Source organism: Polypterus senegalus, chromosome 3 (assembly GCF_016835505.1).
Source record: "Polypterus senegalus isolate Bchr_013 chromosome 3, ASM1683550v1, whole genome shotgun sequence".
Lineage (NCBI taxonomy): Eukaryota > Metazoa > Chordata > Cladistia > Polypteriformes > Polypteridae > Polypterus > Polypterus senegalus.
In genome coordinates, this window is record NC_053156.1 from 226,552,319 (window position 1) to 226,579,111 (window position 26,793).

Here is a 26,793-nt window from a genome sequence, read left to right on the forward strand (position 1 = left end):
ACAAATCAGTGCAGTGGCAGCAGTTTTGCAGATGTTGTACCAGACCATGGTTATGAAGTGGGAGTTAAGTCCTTGGACAAAACTTTCAATATACCAGTCAGTCTACATCCCATCCTCAACTAATATTTATAAGCTTTTGACAGTGATCGAAAGAAAGACATGGCCAGTAAAAGCGGCCAACATGAATTACTAGTGAAACAAATGCTGTTATATTTTTTGCTTTCATCTGGAAAATAGTAACTACAGTTAAAAATAATATGGCTGCTAGAAATACCATAGGTCCAGGCTTATAGATGAGATGGATAAGCCTTTAATAACTTGAGATGTTGGGTGTGGTTAAATATACTGCTCAAATAAATTAAAGGAACACTTTTTAATCAGAGTATAGCAACAAGTCAATGAAACTTCTGGGATATTAATCTAGTCAGTTAAATAGCAGAGGGGGTTGTTAATCAGTTTCAGCTGCTTTGGTGTTAATGAAATTAACAACAGGTGCACTAGAGGGGCAACAATGCAATGACCCCCAAAACAGGAATGGTTTAACAGGTGGAGGCCACTGACATTTTTCCCTTCTCATCTTTTCCCTTTTTTCACTGGTTTTGCATTTGGCTACGGTCAGTGTCACTACTGGTAGCATGAGGCGATACCTGGACCCTACAGAGACTGCACAGGTAGTTCAACTTCTCCAGGATGGCATACATGCCATTGCCGGAAGGTTTGCTGTATCTCCCAGCACAGTCTCAAGGGCATGGAGGAGATTCCAGGAGTCGGGCAGTTATCTAGGAGAGCTGGACAGGGCCGTAGAAGGTCCTTAACCCTTTGAGCAAGGAGGAACAGGATAAGCACTGCCACAGCGCTACACAATGACCTCCAGCAAGCCACTGGTGTGAATGTCTGACTAAGCAATAAGAAACAGACCTCCTGAAGGTGGCTGGAGGACCCAACATCCTCTAGTGGGCCCTGTGCTCACTGCCTGGCACCATGGAGCTCGATTGGCATTTGCCATAGAATACCAGAATTGGCAGGTCCACCACTGGCGCCCTGTGCTTTTCACAGATGAGAGCAGGTTCACCCTAAACACATGTGACAGACATGAAAGGATCTGGAGAAGCTGTGGACAATGTTATGCTGCCTGTAACATCGTTCCGCTTAACCGGTTTGGTGTTGGGTCAGTGATGATCTGTGGAGGAATATCCACGGAGGGACACACAGACCCCTACAGGCTAGACAATGGCATCTTGACTGCCATTAGGTATCGGGATGAATTACTTGGACCCATTGTCAGACCCTATGCTGACAATGGGTCCCTAGGTTCCTCCTGATGCACGACAATGTGCGGCCTCATGTGGCGAGAGTATGCAGGCAGTTCCTGGAGAATGAAGGAATCAATACCATTCACTGGCCCCCACACTCGCCTGACCTAAATCCAATAGAATAACTCTGGGACATTATGTTTCAGTCCATCTGACGCTGCCAGGTTGCACCTCAGACTGTCCAGGAGCTCAGTGATGCCATTGTCCAGATCTGGGAGGAGATCCTCCAGGACACCATCTGTGTTTTCATTAGGAGCATGCCCCGATGTTGTCAGGAATGCATACAAGTACGTGGGGGCCATACAAACTACTGAGTACAATTCTGAGCTGCTGCAATGAAATTTCAGCGAAATGGACTAGCCTGCCACATCATTTTTTCATTTTGATTTTTAGGGTGCGTTTGAATTCAGCCTTCTGTAGGTTGATAATTTTCATTTTCATGTGGCATCCTTTCGCTCTTAACACATTACCCAGTCCATATCAGTATAGATATCCAGCATGATTTTTTTCCATTGAGATCTGATGTGTTTTCAAAGTGTTCCTTTAATTTTTTTGAGCAGTTTATATATACTTAATATATACTTAACTTCAGTAACTTTCACTATGGATTCTATATTTTTACTATATATTGCTCTGCTCTATATACATGTTCACTTGTCATTACACAGTGGATTCAGAAAGTACTGTAATCAGATCCCTTCACTTTCTGCACACATTATTATGTTGTAGATTTAATTTTAAATGGATAAATTTGTAATTTTTGCCCATCAATCTACCCTCAATAACCCATAATGACAAAGTGAAAATATGTTTTCAGAAAGCTTTGCAAATTTGTTAAAAATCAAAAAACTGAAATCTGTCATTCATATTCACTTCAGATCGTGGTCGGGTGCATCTTGTTTGCTTTAGTTATCCTCGAGATGCGTCCAGAACATGATTGGAGTCTACCTGTGGCAAACTGAATTGACTGTACATAGCTTAGAAAGGGTCACACCTTTATAAATAAGGTCTCACAGTTCACGCTGCACATCAGGACAAAAACCAAACCATGAAGTCTAAGGAACTGTCTGTAGACCTCTAAAGTAAAACAGTTCTGTGGCACAGATCAAGGCAAGGGTATAAAACCATTTCTAAAATTTTCAGTGTTCCCAGGAGAACAATGGCTTCAATAATTGTGAAATGGAAGAAGTCTGGAACCATCATAACTCTTCTTAGAATAGGGCATCCAGCCAAACCGAGTAACCAGGAAAGAAGGGCCATGGTCAGAGAGGTAACTAAGTTATTCTAACTGACAAAGTTATTCCAACTGAGCTTCAGAAGTCCTTTGCTGAGATAGGAAAACCTGTCGGAAGGACCGTCTCAGCAGAACTCCATTAATCTGGCATTTATGGTGGAATGGTTAGATGGAATCCACTTGAGTAAAAAGCATATGACAACCCACTTAGTTTGCCAAGTGGCATTTAAAGGACTCTGAGAGCATGAGGGAAAAGATCTGGCCTGATGAGAAAAAGCTTCCTGGGTAGAACTCCAAGCACTATGTAAATCAAAGACCATGCATTGCTCATCACCTGCCTAAGAACATCCTTACAGTGAAAGATGATGGTGGCAGCATCATGTTATGGAGGCTCTAAGTGGCAGAGACAGAGAAACTGGTCAGAACTGAGGGAAGGAAGAAAGCAGCTAAATATTGAAGTAAATTTGTTCAAGATTACATGCCACCTTAGACTGGGGCAATAATTCACCTTTCAGTATTACAATAACCTAAAGCAGGGCTATTCAATTACAAATTCAGTTGGGCCAGATTGTCAAACCAAGAAGGTTAGCTGGGCCAGTCATTTTAGCGGCAAAGCAGCTCGTAATGACAAATTTTAAAACCAACACAAACAAATTTATTGAAAAACATAAGGTTTATTCGTTGTTTCTCTTTTAACTTTGGTCAGTTTGCAGTGCATACAAAAAGAGCTGAATTAACAGAATCTGAGGTAGCCCCTATTTTTTCCACTTACAAAAGAAAAAAAACTGACCTAGGTTACATATCTGACCTATCTGATCACAAAGTGCATAAAACAAAATAGTGCACAGTAGTAGGCTATTAGAAATAACATTGTTTCCTTTTGAAACAAAATAAACAACTTGCACACATTTGACCCAGGAACATCTCAAAGTGCATAAAATAAAAAGTGCACAGTATTCACAACTATAATAACACTGAGGGAACATATTTTAAATCACCATGTGTGATTAGGCATGCCTCTGTTACGCATCCCACATTATATTGATGTATTGTAGGCTACAGTTACCCTGCTGACTTAGTGGGAGAAGTGACATTTTTTGTTTTGAACGAGAGCAGTGACTTTAGGCTCGTAAGTTGTCAATGCAATTCAAAGGCATTGTTGGAGAGTATGGTCAGTCAGGGAGCAACGAGAGTTGCTTTTTATGGAGTTCATGTGTGAAAAACTTGACTCACATGTATATGTTGATCCAAACATACTGAGCATGACGATCGCTACTTTCTTAATGTTAGGGAACTGATGTGCGTTGACATCAGTCCAAAACATTGCAGGCCCGTTAGTGGAAAGCTCCTGTGCCATGGTTACAGATGACTGCATATCAACAAGTTTGAGTGTGAATTTCCCCTCGTCAATGGAAGGGACCAGTTTCTTAGCTATGGCGGATAAGTCCCCTTCTATTGCAACAGTGAACGGGTCTCTGACAAAAACGGCCAACTCTGTGGGCAGATCAAGTCCATCCAATCGACCAGCAAAGTTATTTTTCAACATCGCAATGAAATCTGTCATCACATCCGTGATTTGTGCGGGATGAGATGCATTTGCGGAGTGTCAGAAAATGCAGCATTCGCCTGTGCTCAAATCATTTGCGAAAAGGTCCAGTTTAACTTGGAATGCGCGCATCTGTTCCACAAGGTCGATGACAGTTTTGTCTCTGCCTTGTAGTCCCAAATTGAGATCGTTTAGTTGTTTGAATATGTCGCTCAGAAAGCAGGCATCGGCCATGAAGTTGTCGTCCAGTATGCGACTCAAGTGCGTTTCTGCCTTTTTTTGCTTGCTGCCGCGGAGGAAAGTTATGATCTCTTCTCTGAGACCGCAGAAACGCTCCAGTGCTTTGCCTTTGGACAGCCACCTCACGTCATTATGCAAAAGAAGGTCGTGGTGCTCAGCAGACATTTCTGACAGCAGCATGCGGAATAAGCGGTGTTCGAGGCTTGATGTGGAGTGAATAAAATTAATTATAGCCATAACGCTGTCCATTGTCGTTTTGAGCCCGCTTAGTTTTGCGCACAACACCGCCTGATGCACAATGCAGTGTAAGGAAATCAACTGAGGTGCAACAGCAGACCAACGTGCTGCCAAACCATTCACTTTCCCTGTCATGGACAGAGCCCCATCTGTCACAAGCATGCACACACGCTTCATATCCAGACCACTGTCTTTAAAAAAGGCGGAAATTTTCCCAAAGACTATATCGCCAGTTGTGTGTCCTTCTAACGGCAGTAGGCCGAGCAGCTCCTCTCATAAGCATTTGCCATCAAAAAAACGGACATATATGCACAACTGAGCAGTATCAGTTTTGTCTGTGGACTCATCTACTGCTATAGACATAGTATCAGCTTTCATCAGGTCTCCTAACAGCGTTTCATACACATCTGCAGCAAGAATTTCAACCCTACAAATGTTTGAAGTATCTGACAGGGGTACGTTTTTTATAGCAGATACCACGCTCATTTTAATTTTATCGTCATTTATCACCTCATCCACGACAGCCAGCATACAGTCCTTCACGGTTTCAGAGTCTGTGAATGGCCTTTTCTTTTTTGACAGTATCCAGGAAACACGAAGGGATGCTGCAGTAGCTCTCTAGTGGGCTGTGAATGACCGCACCATGGTAGTACTGCTCCGGTTGTAAGATGCAATCAAACTCTGCACTTTTGCAGCCCTCTCTTGAGATCCCTCTGGAAAATTGGTGCGAAAAGTGTGGTGTTTCTCAACATGATGCCTCCGCACATTGTAATCTTTAAATACTCCAACGCACTCATTACAAATTAAACACATCGGTTTGGCGTTTGGATGTGACGGTAAAATAAACAAGTATTTGTCAGTCCAGGCAGGGTTAAACTTACGGTTTTCACTGGCAATTTTACGTTTCAGTGTTGAGAAAGACATATTGATAGTAATCTAAGCTACTACCGGCACGCTCTGCATTGTTTGCGTGTTGCAGGCTACGGAATTTACGTAGGAATGCGCGTTTTTGGCGGGACCATAGACATAATAAATACTTTATATTTATATTAATATACTATATTTTTATATGAATATAATATATATATATATTTATATTAAATGATATTAAAATAACAATTTATGAATAATATATATTAATTTATTATCTATGGGCGGAACCACGGGCTGGGCCACTCGGAGGTTGATTCTGGGCCGCATGTGGCCCGCGGGCCGCCAATTGAATAGCCCTGACCTAAAGCATACAGCCCAGAATCCCAATTTCATTTATGAATTGAAAGAAAAATTACTATCACAACTTAATCTACTGAAGTGAGACATGGCCTATTACAAGAGAATAATGTACTGTAAATGTTTACGATCAAAACAGGATGAAAAAGGTTTGAACAAGTATTTCATTTAGAACATGGCAATAAAGCTAGAGCAATTGGATTGATTCACAAAGCAATACTTTTTGTGGCCTTTGAGGTGATTTCGGACTCAGAAAATTATTATATTAAAGTAGTGAAGCCAGGCAAACTAAATAAAACTAGAAAAACTCATATTAACAATCCTAACTATGATGATAAGGAATTTATAGGTAATGTTTTTTTACTGTAGCTTCTAATATGTGCTGTCTCAAAGATATAATGACTAGAGATCACTCATCTTCAACCACAGCACATTTTCTAATACCGGTACTTCCTTAACAATTTTACTTAATTTAAAGCAGCATAATCTGACACACCCATGGAGGTTTCTCTACCCATTCGTAAGACAATATTCTTATTTCTAATCAGATTATAACGTTAATCATGAACTTACTACATTTGTATGAAATTTAAACTACTATACTCTGTCAAATCAGTTAATTATGATGACATTGTTATTTCTGACCATGCTCCACTTATCCTGAAATTTAGAATACCAAGCATACAAACCACAAAACTAACACTGCTGCTGCTGCTACTACTACTACTACTACTACTACTACTACTACTACTACTAAATCACCTTGGAATTGCTCATTTAATTCACTACTGTTTGATGATTAAAATTGTATTAAATTTACCTCTTTTCACACAAAAATAAACTGTAATTCAGAAAGGCAACAGAATTGAGTCACATCTCTAAAACTGAAAATGAGTTTGCAAGATCACCCACCACTGATCTCTACCAAAAAGACTAGCTTTGCAAATGAAATTAAATTTACAAGACAAGCAGAGAAATGTAAGCCATACATACATAGCACAAAGACTAGTGACAGTAATACAATACTAATAATAGAGAGAAAAAGATGACAATTAATTTAACATCATGTACTGAATGTAACATACTGTATACTGCATGATGCATACACACTGTATATTAAAGAATCAATCATGTGTTTATCGGTATGAGTGGCTGTTGAGAAACCCTACTGTATGATATAAACCTACTGTATGACTGGGGTTTAAAAGCTGTTTCTGCCAGAATGGAAGAGGGAGAAGAGTGGTTCTGCTTGATAGCTTAGGTTTTAAATTATACAGTGATGTCTTGTAATTAAACATAAAGATGCATCTTACAGGGAAGACATGGCTCTTAGAACAGGGTTGGTTATTTAATTATAGTTTAGAGCAGCCTGAGGTCTACACTCAGGAGAGAGGGAGAGAAAGAGATTCAGAAAGGTTTTAATTACAAAACCAAACAGTACACTACAAAAGGTGTAATCACTATTTCAGCCATTAAGTGTTTCAATAAAATCGCCCTCATTTGGCCAATGAGTTTTGATTATACATTCTGTGTTTTACTCTTATTAATCAATGCAATGGTGTCAGAAACTGGATGATGGAGCAAATGCACATAGTGACTTAATGGAAAAACTAAAATATGTGTCTGCATTATTTAGACAAATACTGCCTTGAAGGTGTGGAGACATGGAGCCAAAAGTATGTGACCCAGGAAGGCATAAGCAGTTGGAAGCAAAGAAGTATGCTGATGTCTTACATGGAAATTTTTAGGAGCAGAATCAAGAATCAATGTGCAATGCTGTACTATAAACAGATGGTATAAAGAGAAGTGATACATGTTCACCAAGCTTCTAGCCTGTATCAGCAGCGAATCTAGCTTCAGAGAGGTGCATTGCCTTTACATCCTGCTGTAATGAGTAATTAATGGATCAGTCAGTCCTATGAAATGCCGGATGGATCAATACTGGAGTTATCCAAGGTTGAACAAACAGCATAGAGAATTAGTATGCAATGTAGCAGTGTTGAGGAGATGTAAGAATGAACGGCCAGGTGTTTGAGGAATATAATATACTTTCTGCATGGATGGTGCTGAGTGACCAGGGGCTAGGAGGAGGACAGGCTTGGATGCAGCTGCCATCTACAGTATACAGCATGTAATTTGCTCTGGGTTGGCCATTATGTTTGAAAGAACCTGTAGGATGCACTTCCTAACACGTTTTCTGCTAGTTTCTCTAGCTGATTGTTGGAAATGGGGTGACCAGGCTTTGAACGCAGCTGCTGTATACCTCTAAACTATGAAGAACAGCAGGCTGTCATTAATCTCAGGACCAGTAGCATCGGTATGGGGTTTAGCCTCAGAGGCTTAACACCAAAATCAATTGCACCTTGCCCATGATTTTCTTTCTATTATATACATTATCCATTGCACCTTAGACTGTGAACTATTTTTGTTTGATTTTATATAAATGTACAAACACACAAAAAAACAAAATTGAGGACTAAGACCCTGACACCTGCAAATTGTAGAAACACCCCTGCTTGGGACAGAACACAGACTCATCTTTAGAGCACTCATCACTGTGCTAGAGTGACATTTTAGAAAGAAAGAGTCTGAGGCAGGTTTAACAATCCTCTCCTTCCAGCAACATGTCCCCAGCTGAAGTTAGCTCAGAAGGTTGAGAAGGTCTTTAAATAATCTTCACGTATTTTGAATAGCATTTTATATATGAACAGAAGCCACTGACTTTTCCCCATTAGGTAAAGGGTACGCAACAGGTAGAAAATGAGGTACTGTATAGAAGTCATTAAATACCCAAGAAGGCCACAAGGCAGCTTCTTCATGTACTTGCTTGTGCTAGCATTGTGGAAAGGCTGGCCAGATGATTAGGGAATGTCCAGTAAAAGATGAACATGAATTGGGAAACACTGGAGGACCATTGTGAATGGGACAACATTGTTCCTGGCAAGTGTCCTGAGCAGTAATGGGAAGCTGTTAACTATAGCTGAAGCAATGTAGGGTAATTGGTCATGCGCCACCACCATGTACTCAAAGCATCATGATGCTCCAACATTGATGGACTAAAAGCCAGAAGTCTGCATGACCATCATCATCAAGTCCTTCCATGAGAACCCTAAATACAAAGAGGACTGTTTCATTTATGTGAGGTAGAATACCCAGAGGGGACTCTCATGGTCTGGAATCCCTGCATATTTTATTTTTTTCTCCAACCGTTTGGAATTTTTTTTTTGTTTTTTCTGTCCTCCCTGGCCATCGGACCTTACTCTTTTTCTATGTTAATTAGTGTTGTCTTATTTTAATTTCTTATTATGTCTTTTATTTTTCTATTCTTCATTATGTAAAGCACTTTGAGCTACATTTTTTGTATGAAAATGTGCTATATAAATAAATGTTGTTGTTGTTGTTGATGTGACAGGGACAGAGCAAACTGTTACGTTGCGAAAATGGTTCAACTTGTTCCAGAAGACCAATTGAGAAGAGCTTGATCTTGAACAAGTCTTGATGTTAAGCAGACACATCTAGATCAACATGACATTCTAACTGGAAATGTTCCATGACTTCCCCTATGCCTCCTCCACCACAAACCTGACACTTTTCATTCTACAAGCTGAATTCAATTAGGCTGACAAATAAGATTCTGGAAGAAATGCAGGGTTGGACCACTCCAGTAGTAATGCCAAGGAAAAAAGAAGGCTGCTATAAAAACAACTTACAACTGGTGACGTAACTCAATACAATGTGATGAGTGATTTTTACAATTCATATCAATACAAACTGATACTTTCATAGAGACCAATGCTTTCCCAGAAATTTTTGCATAAACTGTGTGTGAAATGCTGAAGGAAGTTTTAACGTACAGATTATCTTGTATGTTTCACATGAGAATAAACTGCAGATTAGAAAGACATGTCAGACAGATTTCTAGAATTGATCGGGAGATTACTAGATTGCCAAATGCACACTTGGGAGTGAATGACTGGGGACAGTGTGGCGTCTTGTAAATGAAATTAAAGATATTAGTTACCTGCTACATTTAGGGGAGCACACATGTTTTAGAAAATTTTATTGGCTAAGTATTGTATAAAGGAGTAGGTGTTGCACACACATGAGAAAAAGAGAGAAGGAAGTAGCCTTGTGTGGAAAAGTAGTCAACAGCAGAAGAAAGGAAGGAGGGTGTGAAATAGGGTGAATGGAGTGGATCACGTACAAGCATTCAGATTTAGAGAGTGAAGTATGTAAAACATGAAAGTAAAGGAAACAATAGCAGAAAAGTGTTTTTTAGAGGTTTACCTTGTGATCCCAAACAGCAAGCAATAATTCAGTCTTACAGTATTTAAAAAAAAATGACATCTGTGGCCTGTAACATGCTCCAGCCTCACTACTCTCTGCAGTATTTGGTCCTGAATTGAGGAGGTGCAATAGCAGGATATTATGCAAGCAGTAACGATGGATTCCACTGTGCACCCACAGAAAATGGTGAGCACAGATAGAAACATCCAAACTTTCTTCTGATATCTTATTTATATTACCGAGTCTGCTTGTTGGTAGCTAAGATGTGTTGTGCCCATTTCAGATTGTCAGTAATGTTAAGTCCAATAAATTTGAAGCTCCTGCCATCTCCACTGTACTCCTTTTTTGTAGATTGGAGTGTGATCTGTCTTCTGTTTCCTGGTATTAGTGACATTACAGGAGAGATTGTTGCCTTAACAATACTGTGATAATAGGGAAATCTCTTTTCTATAAGCCATATCATGCTTATGATGATGTCATCATCCACACATTTATAATAGATTTGGAGCTGTGTCCGGCAATGCAATCATAGGTAAAGAAGGAATACAACTGGGGATTCAGCACACTGTAGGACAAAGTGGACACTGTTCATTCTGCTAGGCTTTTATGGAACACCAGGCACTTTAAGAATGCAGATTTAACAGGGATGCAGGCATCTAGTTGTGCCTTCCCCCACTTGCATTTCAAACTAAGTGACTTAATTTAGTTCCAGGGTCTGCCTGGATTTCATCTGATAACAAAAGTGTAAATCAGTGGTGATCTGACATCTCTCAAGAGGCTCTTCTGCAGAACTCTTGAGCCAGAAGGTGCAAAATGGACTCAAGCAAGGACAAAGACCAGCAATTCAAGGGATAACAACTAAGACAGAGGACAGAGGAACTTACATATTAGAAGGCACTGATTTTATAAATGGAAGTGACTTTAATCCAATGAGAAGAAGGTTAAATATTCCTTTAAAACCACAGTCACCCCATCTCTCAAAGGAGTGAGAGAAAGAACAGAAGGAGAGAATGACAAGTTAAGAGAAGTTCAGAGACTCTTTTGGAGCCCTCTCTGGGATTCTCACAGGTATATATCTCCAATATTTGAAATATTTTGAAAACATCTGAATCCTGATCTCTGAACCTAAAAGCTATGAGCTGTTTCCTTGGAGAGCAGAAGCTAACAAACTCTTCTTTTTGTGAGCATGAGAGAGGAGATCCAGTCTGCCAAGCTAAGCACTGAGCACTCTCTGCTTAGGAGCAGCAAAAACGTCAAGAAGGGAATTTCAGCATCTAAAGTCTTTTGCTAGAAACACTGATGCCTTTTTCCATGAAGTGGCAAATGGCAGCAGAAGGCAAGCTGAGGAAGCAGCAGCACAGCACCAACATGTATCATACAGCAACTTCCACTGGAACTCAGAGCAACAATAAAGCAAAAACTCTACACATCATCGGATATCACCCAAGACTTGGCATCGTAAACTACTTATCCGTGCCATGATAAAGTAGAACTCTATACACCAGTAAACAGCCAGCCTATATGTTATATGTTTGTCTGTCTAATTGGTCTGCATCCAGTCTTATATGTCAATATATATATATGCATTTATGGTACTTCTATAATCCTTCTGTTTATCAATAAATTATATTATTCTGTTTCTTAAAACAGTTTCAGTTACCTTGATAGAAGTTTAAAGGCTGGAGACCCACCTCCTACAACAGAGAAAGGTAAGGTAAATAAATTATTTGAATAATTACCTGCACTGCCGAAGGCAAAACTGTAATTAATTAAGTTAAAATTTATTCTTCAAATCCCACATTATTATGGCATCCTCATGGGTGGCCATCTTATTGACTATTAATCATTTAAAATCTTACAACACTACTTCTTTGGATGTCTGTGTTGCAGACCAGCGTCTTCCAGTTAGAAAGTACAAAATGCTGTTATAGAGGCACTGTAGTGGCACTAAGTCTTAGGTCTAGGAACTAAGTGATTAGCTTAAGTACAGCAGTGTTAAAATCTGAACTGAGATCAAATAAATAGTTCTCTGGCATAGGGATTTTTATTAGGAATGTATTAAGTGCATAAGTCTAAAATGAAGCAAGTCACTAAAATAAATATGAAAGAAGATTGGGATGCTATTGCAAAAATCAACAATGCAGTTTAGACCAAATTGTATGAACAAACAGAAATAACTGATACAGTATATTTAGACATTAGACATTTTACTCAGAAGGGCATCCATCCAGAAGGACTTTACAAAATACTACATTCATTGTTAAATTGTAAAACACCACAACAGTATCTCCTAGAAATAACGTCCATATAGAGTGGTTGTCTACATGATAAATACCCCACTAAACATCAATGTTAGGATTCTGGTAAATATTTTCACAAACAGAACAGATAAAGTGCTTCCTTTTATTATTTCACAAGATCTAACTTTGTTGAAGGCAGACAATTACTGTCTAATCTTTGCTAACAGCAACATACATCATAAATATAAAATAGCTTCATTAAGTTTTGCTAACTTTGCCCGCAGAAAAATGTTATTAATGGAGTGCAATATGAGTTTCAATCACCATATACTGTATGTACATGAACTGCTACACTTCAACATAGAAGATTTTGGTTATGCAAATAATATGAATACAGATTATGTAGTTTTGGAATATAGAACTAGACAGAGTGTACTTTGTCATTGTTTTTGTTTGCCAGCACTACCAAAACCCTCACCGTCTACATGCTTAACCAACCAGAGATTCAGGGAATTATAGAGGAAGAACCTGAAAAAAATGTGTCTAAATAGATGATATGGTGCTTTATATTACTTGCCCATATTCATCAGTTTCTTGTGTACTAAATACATTAGATAAGTACTGGTGGTTAAAGATTGATTGATTGCACCTTACCCCTGTTCAGAGAACTTCATAGATATTCAAAATGGAACAAGAGGAACACAATAGTAGAAAGTAAATTAACATCAAAATATTAAACAACAAATAAAAGATAAATAGTTGATATACAAAGTTTCTTGGTTAAAGACAACACATATAAATACAAACCAGATTCCAAAAAAGTTGGGACACTATACAAATCGTGAATAAAAACTGAATGCAATGATGTGGAGGTGCCAACTTCTAATATTTTATTCAGAATAGAACATAAATCACAGAACAAAAGTTTAAACTGAGAAAATGTATCATTTTAAGGGAAAAATATGTTGATTCAGAATTTCATGGTGTGTGTCAACAAATCCCCAAAAAATTGGGACAAGGCCATTTTCACCACTGTGTGGCATTTCCCCTTCTTCTTACAACACTCAACAGATGTCTGGGGACAGAGGAGACCAGTTTCTCAAGTTTAGAAATAGGAATGCTCTCCCATTCTTGTCTAATACAGGCCTCTAACTGTTCAATCGTCTTGGGCCTTCTTTGTCGCACCTTCCTCTTTATGATGCGCCAAATGTTCTCTATAGGTAAAAGATCTGGGGCCTCATGTATAAACGGTGTGTACGCACAGAAATGTTGCGTAAGAACTTTTCCATATTCAAATCGCGATGTATAAAACCTACACTTGGCGTAAAGCCACGCACTTTTCCACGGTACCTCATGCCTTGTCGTACGCAAGTTCTCCGCTCGGTTTTGCAGACTGGCTGCACCCAGCGTCAAAGCAGTGCTACTGTTCCTGTGTGGTTACACCTTATTTTCCTGACGCGGCTTTATAAATACACTGAAACTAACCGCATATTGTTTATTAGTGTAATGCATCTGATTGTAATTAACTTGTAACAATATAATGGTCCACAGAATGGTCAAACTATTCTAAATACCATAACTGCTTTAGCGTTGTTACTCTCTTCTTCTTCTTCTAGCTCCTCCCGTTAGGAGTTGCCACAGCGGATCATCTTTTTCCATATTTCTCTCACTGCACCACTCGGAGTATTTATATCACTGTATCTGAGTGTGAATCACAACAGCAGCTGATTGGAAAGGGAATTATCGATATACAGCTTTAAGGACACGCTGTCTCAGCCACTGCAAAACGTTTTAAAGCCTTTCCTGTACGGACCTCGCGGTTCAGAAACAGTTTCATCCCAAGAACTGTAAATGCATTCAATCAATTGCACCTTGTAGAACTGTTTGTACTTATAAGTACAATCACCCCACTGTAAACTTGCACTACAGTTATAATATCGCACAACCTGAGCCACTTTATAAAGCACGTATTTACATATGATGACAATATCATTTTTAAGGTGAAATGCAGCAAAATATGTTTATTAAATTATACAGATAAAACTTTAACTTCATTTAAATAATCTATATTCTTCACTGGGAGTGTCGTTAAGGATAGAATAATTAAACATATACTACGAAGATATTTCAATGTTCTTTAAACGTTTTGAAGAATCGGCACTAAGCTTACAGATGGCTTAACTTCTATTACAGAGCTGATTGTATGGCGATCGGTTACTTGGGGAAAGAAAAGCACTGACTGCAGTGACGGCTTCGCCAATATATATTGAATATAAAACAGAAAGAGAAAATAACAACACAGCTAAAAACGCAGCGACAAATTTCGGCAAAAGTTAAATGCTTGTGTCATGAGCACGAGGCGGCTATGCAGTGTTTGCAACGGACGTGGCCATCCACCATGCATAAGCTACCTTACTGACGGGCGGGCGAAGGAGCCACCGATTCTTCCTCTGCCCAGTGCCACTACAAGCCTAGAGCCCCTGAGTACTGCTGCAATAAATTATTTCATCGAAGTGAAACACATGTTTAATAACGTGCTTTAACTCCTATCATCATGAAAATGACATCACGTATACATCTCAGTATTTTAGTTATTCAGAGAGCTGTAATATCACGAATGTAATGGATTCTGTGTCCAGTTGGAGGAAGAGAGCCGGTTTAAAAAGCAAGTAGTGATTCACACACATAGAAGATCAAATACAAAACAAAGCATTTAACGTGCTACTTTAATTATGATGTGATTTGAGAAACTGGTTAATTAAACGATTTTAAGATGAAGTTTATGATGTTCTACTTTAATGACAAAATAAACTACGTGATTAAAGTGGAAATGTCGAGATTGAAGTTGACATTTCGTGCTTTTTCCCCACTGTGTGCCTTTTTTCTCTGTACCCTAATAAGCTTTCATATGACACTCAGACAGTGGGCTTACAACTCGGCTTTTCATGGCGACTTTGATATGTGACTTCTTTTTTACTTCCGGCACTGTGCGATTTGTAAATGTGAGCTTTCAAGTTTCTCCAACACTCTATGTCACTCGATCAACTTTCTTTTGTTGATTATACCATGGTTTATTTGAACAAATACAGTAGTATGTTTTTCCTTTGCCTCCACTTGGTAGTCGCTGAAATTCTTATATTTTCCCCCGTGCTTTTCCCATTGTCTTTTCACAGAAGGCTGCGCTTAAGGGCGATTTATATTGATTTGCATATTCAAAGAGGCGTAATTCTGGGAGGAATTGGGGCGTAACATAAAGCGCGTGCATGAGCGTTAGTTTTCACGCTGATCGGGATTTATGTAGCAGAAGAACGTGGAAGTTAGAGTACGCAAAGATTCCTGCATCTGGATTTTTCTGTGCGTAAGCACATTTCGGCTTTTGTGCTTACGCCATGTTATAGTGCGAGTTCTACGCACGCCGTTATACATGAGGCCCCTGGACTGCAGACTGGCCATTTCAGTACCCGGATCCTTCTCCTATGCAGCCATGATGTTGTGATTGATGCAGAATGTGGTCTGACATTATCTTGTTGAAAAATGCAGGGTCATCCCTGAAAGAGATGACGTCTGGATGGGAGCATATGTTGTTCTAGAACATGAATATATTTTTCTGCATTGATGGTGCCTTTCCAGACATGCAAGCTGCCCATGCCACATGCACTCATGCAACCCCATACCATCAGAGATGCAGGCTTCTGAAATAAGCGTTGATAACAACTTGGGTTGTCCTTGTCCTCTTTGGTCCGGATGACATGGCGTCCCAGATTTCCAAAAGAACTTCGAATCGTGACTCGCCTGACCACAGAACAGTCTTCCATTTTGCCACACTCCATTTTAAATGATCCCTGGCCCAGTGACAACGCCTGAGCTTGTGGATCTTGCTTAGAAATGGCTTCTTCTTTGCACTGTAGAGTTTCAGCTGGCAACGGCGGATGGCACGGTAGATTGTGTTCACTGACAATGGTTTCTGGAAGAATTCCTGAACCCATTCTGTGATTTCCTTTACAGTAGCATTCCTGTTTGTGGTGCAGTGTCGTTTAAGGGCCCAGAGATCACGGGCATCCAGTATGGTTTTACGGCCTTGACCCTTACGCACAGAGATTGTTCCAGATTCTCTGAATCTTCGGATGATGTTATGCACAGTTGATGATGATAGATGCAAAGTCTTTGCAATTTTTCGCTGGGTAACACCTTTCTGATATTGCTCCACTATCTTTCTGCGCAACATTGTGGGAATTGGTGATCCTCTACCCATCTTGGCTTCTGAGAGACACTGCCACTCTGAGAAGCTCTTTTTATACCCAATCAAGTTGCCAATTGACCTAATTAGTGTTTATTGGTCTTCCAGCTCTTCGTTATGCTCAAATTTACTTTTTCCAGCCTCTTATTGCTACTTGTCCCAACTTTTTTGGGATTTCACCTGTTGACACCGTGAAATTTTGAATCAACATATTTTTCCTTTAAAATGATACATTTACTCGGATTAAAAGTTTGATCTGTCATCTACGTTCTATTACAAATAAAATATTGACATTTGCCATCTCCACATCATTGCATTAAGTTTTTATTCACAATTTGTTTAGTGTCCCAACTTTTTTGGAATCCGGTTAGTACGATGAACAGTACTTATAGATACTGGACAAAACACTTAATTTAAGATACAGGGTAACGTCAAAAAAACGTGGATACAGTGAATAAACTGAGAAAGAAGGAATATTAGTTTAACTGATTAAGAGTATATTACTTCCTTTAAACAGCACTGCACATCAGCATACAGTTTATAAATTCTCTTTAACCGTTTCACAGTAGTTTACACACCTAGGAATCAAAATTAAACAGTGATTTCAAAATAATTTCACATCTTTCTCTCAAATTAGCTGAGAGGAGCTAATTGTTGTTAAATTAAATACCTTCCCAAAATATTTACATTTTTATGCATACTCCTGCATGTACTACCCCAACAACTCATTTGTTAAAAAATGATAAAAACTGTAGTTTCATTGATTTGGAATTAAAAAAGACCACTGGAAAAAAAACAATTTCAGATATCAAAAAAAAATTTGGATGTTGAGGTAACTAAGTCTCAGTTATACTGCTGGGTTACAAATATATATATATATATATATATATATATATATATATATATATATATATATATATATATATATATATATATATGCTTCTTACTAGGACTAGATGTTAAAATCCCTAATTTTCAGCAAAACAGTTGAAAGGAGAGGTCACCTTGAGTGGAGTGAAATTTGCCACAGATTGCGTGATGAAACCAATGCGATACATCTTCAGTTGTGTGCCCCGACTTCATTGGGTGTTTCGGCCGCTTATCACAAGACACCCTCCGCTGGGGTTGGCCCACCCCTGGTTGATCAGACCCGGGTGTGTGTAGCATGGTGACACCACTCGATCAATTGGCAGCCCATGTTAAGTCCCTACGTTTCAGCCACAGCCAGTGACTGCTCCGTTCCGCTACAGTGGCAAGCTCTTTGATTGCCTTCCGTTGAACCTGCCCTCTGATCCCTACTTCCTTCAATAGCCTCGTGGTGGAACTGGCTACAAACCCTCTGCATCCCACCTCTACTGGCCACACTTTGACGTTCCAGCCCCGCCCCTCTGCTTCAGCTGCTAAACTGGCATATCGCAGCCTCTTCCGTTCGAATGCCTCATCGATAGCATCCTCCCATGGGACTGTCATCTCAATGATGAAGACACGCCGAAAGGACTTGGACCTTTAATATAATGAATAGTTTCTTCACTTTGGACCAACGTGGCGCAGTAAAATAGTTCCCGGAATTGTGACATAGCGGGAGAGGGAGAGATCTGATTACGTACACACTGTTGTGGAGGGGAGCACAGCACATCTGTAGACCAGTTACAACAGGCCTGGATTTATTTCGGCGTGTAGTATTGTTTTAATTACCATTTGAGTTAGATGTGTGCAGCTAGTGTATTTGATGCTGATTTCCCCACTTTGTACATTAACTTGATGTTAGCATGTTGTTCGAACTGTGACATTGCGCCGAATGACAATGCACACATCTAACTGAAAGGGTAATTAAGACAATACTACACACTGAAACCAATCCAGACCAGTTGTAAGTCTTGTACACAGTCCCTTTCTTCTTCTGTTCTCTTCTCTCTCTCTATATCTTTCTTCTCTGTCTCCACTCCTCTCTCAATCGCACATATTATTCATTATAAGCTACAACAACAAAATTTAACACTGGCTCATATTGGTTACAGGAGAATCTGGTAATCCTAGGAACTCCTGTACTCATTTCTTGCAACACCTATCCATTCATCACTCCTAAACTTTCTTATTTCACTACAGAGTTGGCAGTAGTCAGAAACTACGTTCTGGACACAAGGCATGAACCAGCATACAAAGAAGATACTAGTATCACAAGACACATTCATGCACACAACTACAGTAAATTTACTGGTATTGGCCTGATTTTGAGTTAACAGTTCACAAGAAAATTTAATTGTTGTGCCTGAGGCTATGAATAAACAATGTTAAGCTCTGTATCACAACATTTCTCTACCTTGTATTCTCATTACAGTCAATGATAACCCTGCAAATGGGGGGGCACAAGAGCAGGAGTTTTTACAAGTTATCAGTGGCTGTTTTTTAACACAGTATGTTAAAGCACCAACACAGGGTGAAGCCTGTCTGGATTTGGTATTTTATAATAATCAGCACAGAATTGAGGATGTAGAGGTGATTAATTAACTAGGGTCAAGTGACCATAATATAATAAAATTCTCAGTGTTTGTATGAGTGCAAATGCAAAATCTAAAACTGTTACATTTAACTTTGGTTGGAAAAGTTTTGAACAGATGTGTCAAAGTCTAAGGAGTAGGAGGACAGATTGGCATGAGCATTAAAGTGTAGAGACAGCCAAGGAGCAGTGGAACAGGCTTAAAAATGTTTTATATATCTGGAAAATGTCCAGGATTAAAACACTTAAAGTGACCTGTACATCAATAATATCTTTGCATCTTATGAACAATTATGCTTAAATGTCAACTTCTCATCAACACAATTTTTAAACTACTTTCAAGCTAGAAACTTTGCTAAACAGAACCTGCTCAATTTTCCTTATCTCCCAACATGTTCTATTCTAGAAGAAATATTGATTAGTCTTGAAGACTGCATGAAGATAGCATCTCTACAATTTCTAAAAATATCTTAAAGTCCCTTCCTTTCAAAGACCCGAGAGCTCAGTAGAGAAAGGATCTGTCATTTAATATTTCAGAAAAGGAGTGGAAGGCGGCCATACATAGAATACACTCAAAGCATTCAATTATTCAACTTAAAATCTTTTATCAAGCACATTTATCTCGACTAAAATTGTCCAAAACGTTGCCAGGGCAATATGTGAACATTGCAATCTAGCTCCAGCCACAATGGGCCACATGTTCTGGGCATGCACCAAATTAATAAAATTTTGGACAAAAATCTTTGCATACCTATCAGACAGCTTTGGTGTCACAATCACTCCGAACCTATTAATAGTTGTGTTTGGTATACTGCCAGATGGACTTAAAGTGAAGAAGGACAAACAAACTGTAATTGCCTTTATTACACTACTAGCACACAGACTTATCTTGCTCAACTGAAAAAATTCCACCCCACCACTTTAAGTTAGTGTGTAACTGATGTTCTATATTACTTGAAACTGGAAAAAAAATCTAATTCTCACTTAGAGGATCTGTTCAAAACTTTTTTTAAATATGGCAGGATCTAATTAATAACATTATAGAATAAGCTTCCTTTTCAATGAAACAGATACCCTTCCTTTCTTGTTCCTTTTATAGATAGCATTTTGTTATTGGCTCGGGTAGGGGTTGAATTTTGTGTTGCCTTGTTAAGTTTGACTTGACTGTATGGAATATTATCTGCCTCTGTATCGCAGGACAGGAACATACCTAAATTTGGAATTAATTGAAAATTAAAAAAAAGAAACTCTGCCATGGGTTAATAAAGAGTTAAAAAAGAAGCTGCAAAGAAATAAAAAGCTGTATTAGGTGGATAAGAATAACAACTCCAAAGTGAATAGTAGGGCATATGAGAACATGAGGGCAACAATTAAAAAGGATAGGGTGGCTAAAAGACAGCTGGAAAGAAATATAGCAGATAAGATGAAAGACAACCCTAAGAGATTCTTTCAGTATTTTAGTAGTAAAAGAAACATCAAGGAGGAGGTGAAGTGCATCAAGAATAGCAAAGAAGAATTAAAAGATGTAGAAAGTGAAACAGCAGATCCTCTAAACTTGTATTTTTCTGTGGTCTTCATAAGTGAGGAAGTGGATAACATCTCAGCAGTAAATGAGACTACTAAGTAGGTTCTAAGTGATTTAGAAACTTTAGAAGTAGAAGTATTGCTTAAACAGGCTGAAATCAAACAAATCACCAGGACCAGATAATATTCACCCTTGAGTTGTTAAGAAGTCTAGCAAGTACATATATAATCCCTTGACACATATTTTTAGGAAGTCACTGCACACTGGGGAGATTCTAAAGGGCTGGAAAATGGCAAATCCCATTATATGAAAAAGGTGACCAGCCAGATCCTAAGCAACTATAGGCCAGTAAGATCTAACGTACATTACAGGAAAATGAAAATAAGGAATTATTAAGGATAAAATTGAGCAGCACATGGCAAATACTGGAGTTTTTCTGAACAGTCAACATGAATTCGGACGAGGGTGGTCATGTTTTACTAACATGCTGGAATTCTATGAGGAGGCAAAAAAAGAATATGGTCAAAGTGGAGCATATGATATTATTTATCTCGACTTTCAGAAAGCATTTGATAAGATGCCACATGAGAGGTTGGGCATCAAACTAAAAGAAGTTGCAGTTTAGGGAGAGGCTTGAAGATGGGTGCAGAATTGGCTCAGACACAGGAAGCAGAGAGTAATGGTGCAAGGAACCTTATCAGAATTGGCTGATGTTAAGAGTGGTGTTCCACAGGGGTCAGTGCTAGGGCCACTGTTATTTTTAAAATATATAAATGTTTTGGATAGAAAGATAGGTAACAAGCTAGTTTAGTTTACTGATGCTACTAAGATAAGTGGACTGGCAGATAATTTGGTATCCGTTAAATAATTACAGTAGGATTTGGATAGCATACAGGCTTGGACAGATTTGTGGCAGATGTCAGTAAATGTAAGGTATTACACACAGGAAATAAAAATGTTAGGTTTGAATACACAATAGGAGGTCTGAAAATCAAGAGTACACCTTATGAGAAGGATTTAGGAGTCGTATCAACTTTCAGACACTGTTCAGAAGCCATTAAGAAGGCTAACAATGTCAGTTTATATAGCATGATGTGTGGAGTACAAGTCCAAGGAGGTTCTGCTCAGGCTCTATAATGCACTGGTAAGGCCTCATCTGGAGTACTGTGTGCAGTTCTGGTCTCCGGGCTACAAAAAGGGCATAGCTGCGCTAGAAAAGGTCCAGAGAAGAGTGAGAAGAGCTCATTCCAGGGCTACAGGGGATGAATTATGAAAAAAAGATTAATAGAGCTAAGTCTTTTCAGTGGCGCAGTGGTAGCGCTGCTGCCTCGCAGTTAGGAGACCCGGGTTCGTTTCCTGGGTCCTCCCTGCGTGTAGTTTGCATGTTCTCCCCGTGTCTGCGTGGGTTTCCTCCGGGCGCCCGGTTTCCTCCCACAATCCAAAGACATGCAGGTTAGGTGGATTGGCGATTCTAAATTGGCCCTAGTGTGTGCTTGGTGTGTTTGTGTGTGTCCTGCGGTGGGTTGGCACTCTGCCCGGGATTGGTTCCTGCCTTGTGCCCTGTGTTGGCTGGGATTGGCTTCAGCAGACCCCCGTGACCCTGTATTCGGATTCAGTGGGCTAGAAAATGGATGGATGTCTGAAGTGTTTAAAATTATGAAGGGAATTAGTATAGTGGGTCGAGACTGTTATTTTAAAATGAGTTCATCAAAAAGATGCGGACACAGTTAGAAACTTGTTAAGGGTAAATTTTGCACAAACATTAGGGCATTTTTCTTTACACAGAGAGCCATAGACACTTGGAATAAGCTACCAAGTAGTGTCATAGACAGTAAAACTTTATGGAATTTCAAAACTAGACTTGATGGTTTTCTAAGTGGATAGGACTGGCGAGCTTTGTTGGGCTGAATGGCCTGTTCTTATCTAGATTGTTCTAATGTATTAATCTAATCAGTTCTCTCCTTCATGCTTCTGAACTATGTTAATCATTTCTAATTTATTCTTTTCATTTTTTGTCAAAAGTGAAAATGGTACATTCTTTAAGAGAATGCAGCTAAAACATTCTGACACAATTGAATAATACAGTATGGAAAAAGATGTTAATAACCTATAGTAGTTCTACTCATCCTTCTATACATGCTTCCTATATAACACTAGTACCAGGTAGTTACTGAAGCTGAATAATGCTTACTAGGTTTTGCTTTCAATCAAATATTTTTCAACAAATATACCAGGCCATCCGCTGCTCAAATAATACCATTTCTACTCACAACAGTGATTAATATTGAAGAAAAAATAAAATGTTAATATTAAGGTAACTTTATTTAATTGCCTAACCAGTACTGACACTATAACATATTTGTACATAAAGGAATATTCATATTACGTGGTATTCTTTTCATAACCTTGCTGAAGCACTAACAGAAGAAAAATTGGATGGTCTCTAAAATACAAAGGCAATGTTTTAACTAGATGGGACTACTCAGGTCATGCTTAATTTAGAAACTACAATGAGGAAGGCCTAAGTAAATTATATAAATACCACAAAAAAGCCCAAAGCCTAACAAAAAACAGTTAATTATCAATAATTCCATGGATGTCAAACATCTTACCGGCTATACAGAACGTAATAGAAGGTTTTATGCATGTACACTTGGCAACTATTATATGTGGTTGGTTAATAAAGTAATCTGCCTTAAAATGAAGAAAAGCCTTTGGCACTTTTTAAGAGGTGGCTAAAAAATGACAACTCAAGATGGAGGTAATATTGCTAAGCCAAAGCTTTCCCCAGTATTCTCTCTTTACCCAAAAAAGTAGACTTCATAAGCATCTACCCAAGTGAAATCTTCTTTTCACTATAAGGTAAAAAATCCCAACCCCGAAGAAACCTAGAACCTAGAAACCTACTCACCTACACAGGTCTTTCCATCTGAATGCAGAGCAAATTTCATATGGCAGCCACACTTGGGACCTTGTTCAGTATCATCACAGGTGTGCTGGCAGCCCCCGTTTCCATAGTTGCAAGTCACTGAAAAAGTAAAAGCAACAGACAACTGAAGTCAAGTTTAAAAGAGGTGTGACTGGAATATGCTTTCATCATATTTACTAAAATATTTCACAGTTTTGTCCCTCAATGACAGATCCTTCCATTTATCTTATTTAAATTATGAACACCACTTTACAAACAATCTGATTATTCTTTTAAGCACATCTGCTGTAAAAGTATACTTCAAATGAATCAGACAAACCAACAAAAAACACAGATGCCCAAACAGTCTACCTAATTAGGGCAGATCTTTGACTTGAAAGATGAACTTCAACTGTGTATCCCAAAGCCTTCATCTACAATGGTTCTACCTCTTCAAGTACAACTTAATTTTTACAGTAATTAATTAATAAATGAACAATGAGATGAAACAACCAATTCATATTTAATATGGTATTTTTTCAATTTTACTAAGCTTCAAAATCACATTCACAAACACAAAATAAGGTCAAAGTTATTTCTTCTCAATCAAGGTATATATAAATATACCACACAAAATTGAACTCTAAAGTGAGGCCCATCTATCCATTATCCAACTCGCTATATCCTAACTACAGGGTCACGGGGGTCTGCTGGAGCCAATCCCAGCCAACACAAGGCAAGAAACAAACCCTGGGCAGAGCACCAGCCCACTGCAGGGCACACACACACTAGGGACAATTAAGAATTGCCAATGAACCTAACATGCATGTATTTGGACTGTGGGAGGAAACCCACACAGACACGAGGAGAACATGCAAACTCCACGCAGGGAGGACCCGGGAAGTGAACCCAGGTCTCCTAACTGCGAGGTAGCAGCACTACCCACTACGCCACCATGCCGCCCTCTATAGTGAATCATTGTTTAAAAATGGCCTGCTTTTGCATTCTGTAATGGAGATGAAGGGTACAGAGGTCCCAACTTCAAAACAAAAGCATTAAAACTTAACAAACATGTCAATTTTCCAAGACAAAAATGTTATCAAGCATTGATCCATGTTTTCAGATTGTACACACATTGCAAAACAATGCACCCATGTTGTTTTAGGAAGAAAAAAAAGCAAACCATTATTGTCATATGCACAGTAAGAAAACACATTCACCCTGTACAATGAAATTCTTTCTTTGCTATCCACACCAAATGATAAAACCAAAGTATAAAGATAAACATAAATAATAAGTAGCAGATAGATAATAAGTAACAGAGGCAGTATAAAGTATGAAAACAGAATAGAAGTATAAAGTGTAATGTGCAGGTAGGTGTGTGATGGACAAGTCAAATACAGTTGTGTGAGGTAGATAGAATGAGGTGAACCATGGTTATAAACTCCAGTAAGTTATTTAGGAGTCTAATGGCCTTGGGAAAGAAAGAGTTCTTTAGCCTGGAACTCCTGCATTTCATGCTTCTATACCTCCTGCCTGAGGGTAGAAGAATGGGGTGGTGTCCCTAAGGATCGAGGCAGTTCTTCTGTGGACTCTGCAGTTGTAGATGTTCTGCAGAGAGGGCAGTGGGGACTTGGTGATCTTCTCAGCAGTCTTTACCACTCTCTGCAGGCATCTGCAGTAAATAGCAGTAGTGTTGCTGTACCACACAGTGATGCAACTGATCAATATGCTCTCAACAATGCAGCTGTAAAAGTTGCTGAGGATCTTAGTCGACATACCAAACTTCCTTAGCCTCCTCAGAAAGTACAGCCACTGTTGAACCCTCTTGACCAGCTGTGAGGTGTTAAGTGTCCAAGTGAGGTCCTCACTGATGTAGACGCCCAGGTATTTAATGTAGCTCACCCTTCCACTCAAGCCCTCGGATGAACAGTGGCCGATGAGGTCTCCTCTCCTTACTCATGTCCACTATCATCTCCTTTGTCTTGTCTGTGTTGAGGGTGATGTTGTTGTCCTCACACCATGATGCCCGACTGTCTACCTCCTTCCTGTAGGCTGCTTCATCCCCACCAGTAATGAGTCCTATCACTGTGGTGTCATCTGCAAACTTAAGGATGATGTTATCTTTGTGGGAGGTGACACAGTCGTGGATGAACAGGGTATAGAGGATGGGGTGAGGATGCATCCCTGTGAGGTGCCTGTGTTTGTGATAATGGTGGCTGAAATCCTTTTACCAATCCAGACAGACAGGGGGGCCTGCCAGTCAGAAAGTCTAGGAGCCAGTCACAGTGGGTGGGGTGCAGGCAAAGTGCAGACAGTTTATGGGTGAGTTTATGGGGGATAACCATGTTAAAGGCGGAGCTGAAGTCAACAAAGAGCATCCTGATGTAGGAGTCTTTGTTCTCCAGATGGGAGAGGGAATAATATAGTGCACCTGCGATGGCATCTGAGGTGGACCTGTTGGGCCAATAGGCATAATACTGGGGGTCCAGAGTGTCCGGTATGATGCTCTGAATGTGGGCCAGCACCACTCTCTCAAAACACTTCATGATGATTAGAGTGAGTGCTACCAGCCTGTAGTCATTCAGGCAGTTGGATGGGCTTTTTTTAGCCAAGGTGACGATGATTGTAGTCTTAAAGCAGGACGGAACGATGCACTGACTGAGGGAAAATTGAAGATGGAGCAGAGAATATCAGACAGCTCGTTGGCACATGCTCTGAGAGCCCGCCCAGGGATGTTGTCTGGTCCTGCTGCCTTACAGGGGTTGATCTTCCTTAGTGCTTTGTGTACCTGACCTGAAGAGATCGGGGGAGGGGAGGGGGGTTGGGTGGTCCAGGTGTGTGTGTGTCTCCACTCTGTGCTATTGCTGGATGTCTCAATGCGGGTGTAGAAAGTGTTGAGATCATCCGGCAGACTGTCTGTGGAGCTGATTGTGCTGGTGATGGTCCTGTAGTCTGTGATGTGCTGTAGGCCCTGCCACATACTTCCAGAGTCAGCAGTAGAATAGAAGCCCTCCAATCTTCTCTCTGTACTGCCTCTTGGCTGCTGTGATGGCTTTTCTTGGTCTGTACTTCGCAGCTTTGTACTCCGTCTCAGTGCCTGATCTAAATGCAAGACAATGGGCATGCAGCATGTGGCATACCTGACTGTTTATCCAGGGCTTCTGGTTGGGGAACTTCCTGACTGGCATTGTGGGTACGATGTTGTCAGTACAGGTGCTAATGTACCCAGTCACATACTCAGCATAGTCCTGTATGCTGATAGAAGAGTCCTTTAGAGTGGCTGCAACCCTAAACAC

The 26,793-nt window shown here is 39.6% G+C and overlaps 1 protein-coding gene across 4 annotated transcripts in view; it reads right to left on the reverse strand.

Moving 5' to 3' along the window:
- The window catches only part of scube3 (signal peptide, CUB domain, EGF-like 3), a 482,583-nt gene that overhangs the window by 106,751 nt on the left and 349,039 nt on the right, over positions 1-26,793 (reverse strand). For all 4 annotated transcript variants that reach the window (XM_039748670.1, XM_039748668.1, XM_039748669.1 and 1 more), the window contains exon 6: positions 23,498-23,614. In XM_039748670.1, the coding sequence (XP_039604604.1) occupies positions 23,498-23,614 (117 nt within the window). The remainder of the gene's footprint in view (positions 1-23,497; positions 23,615-26,793) is intronic.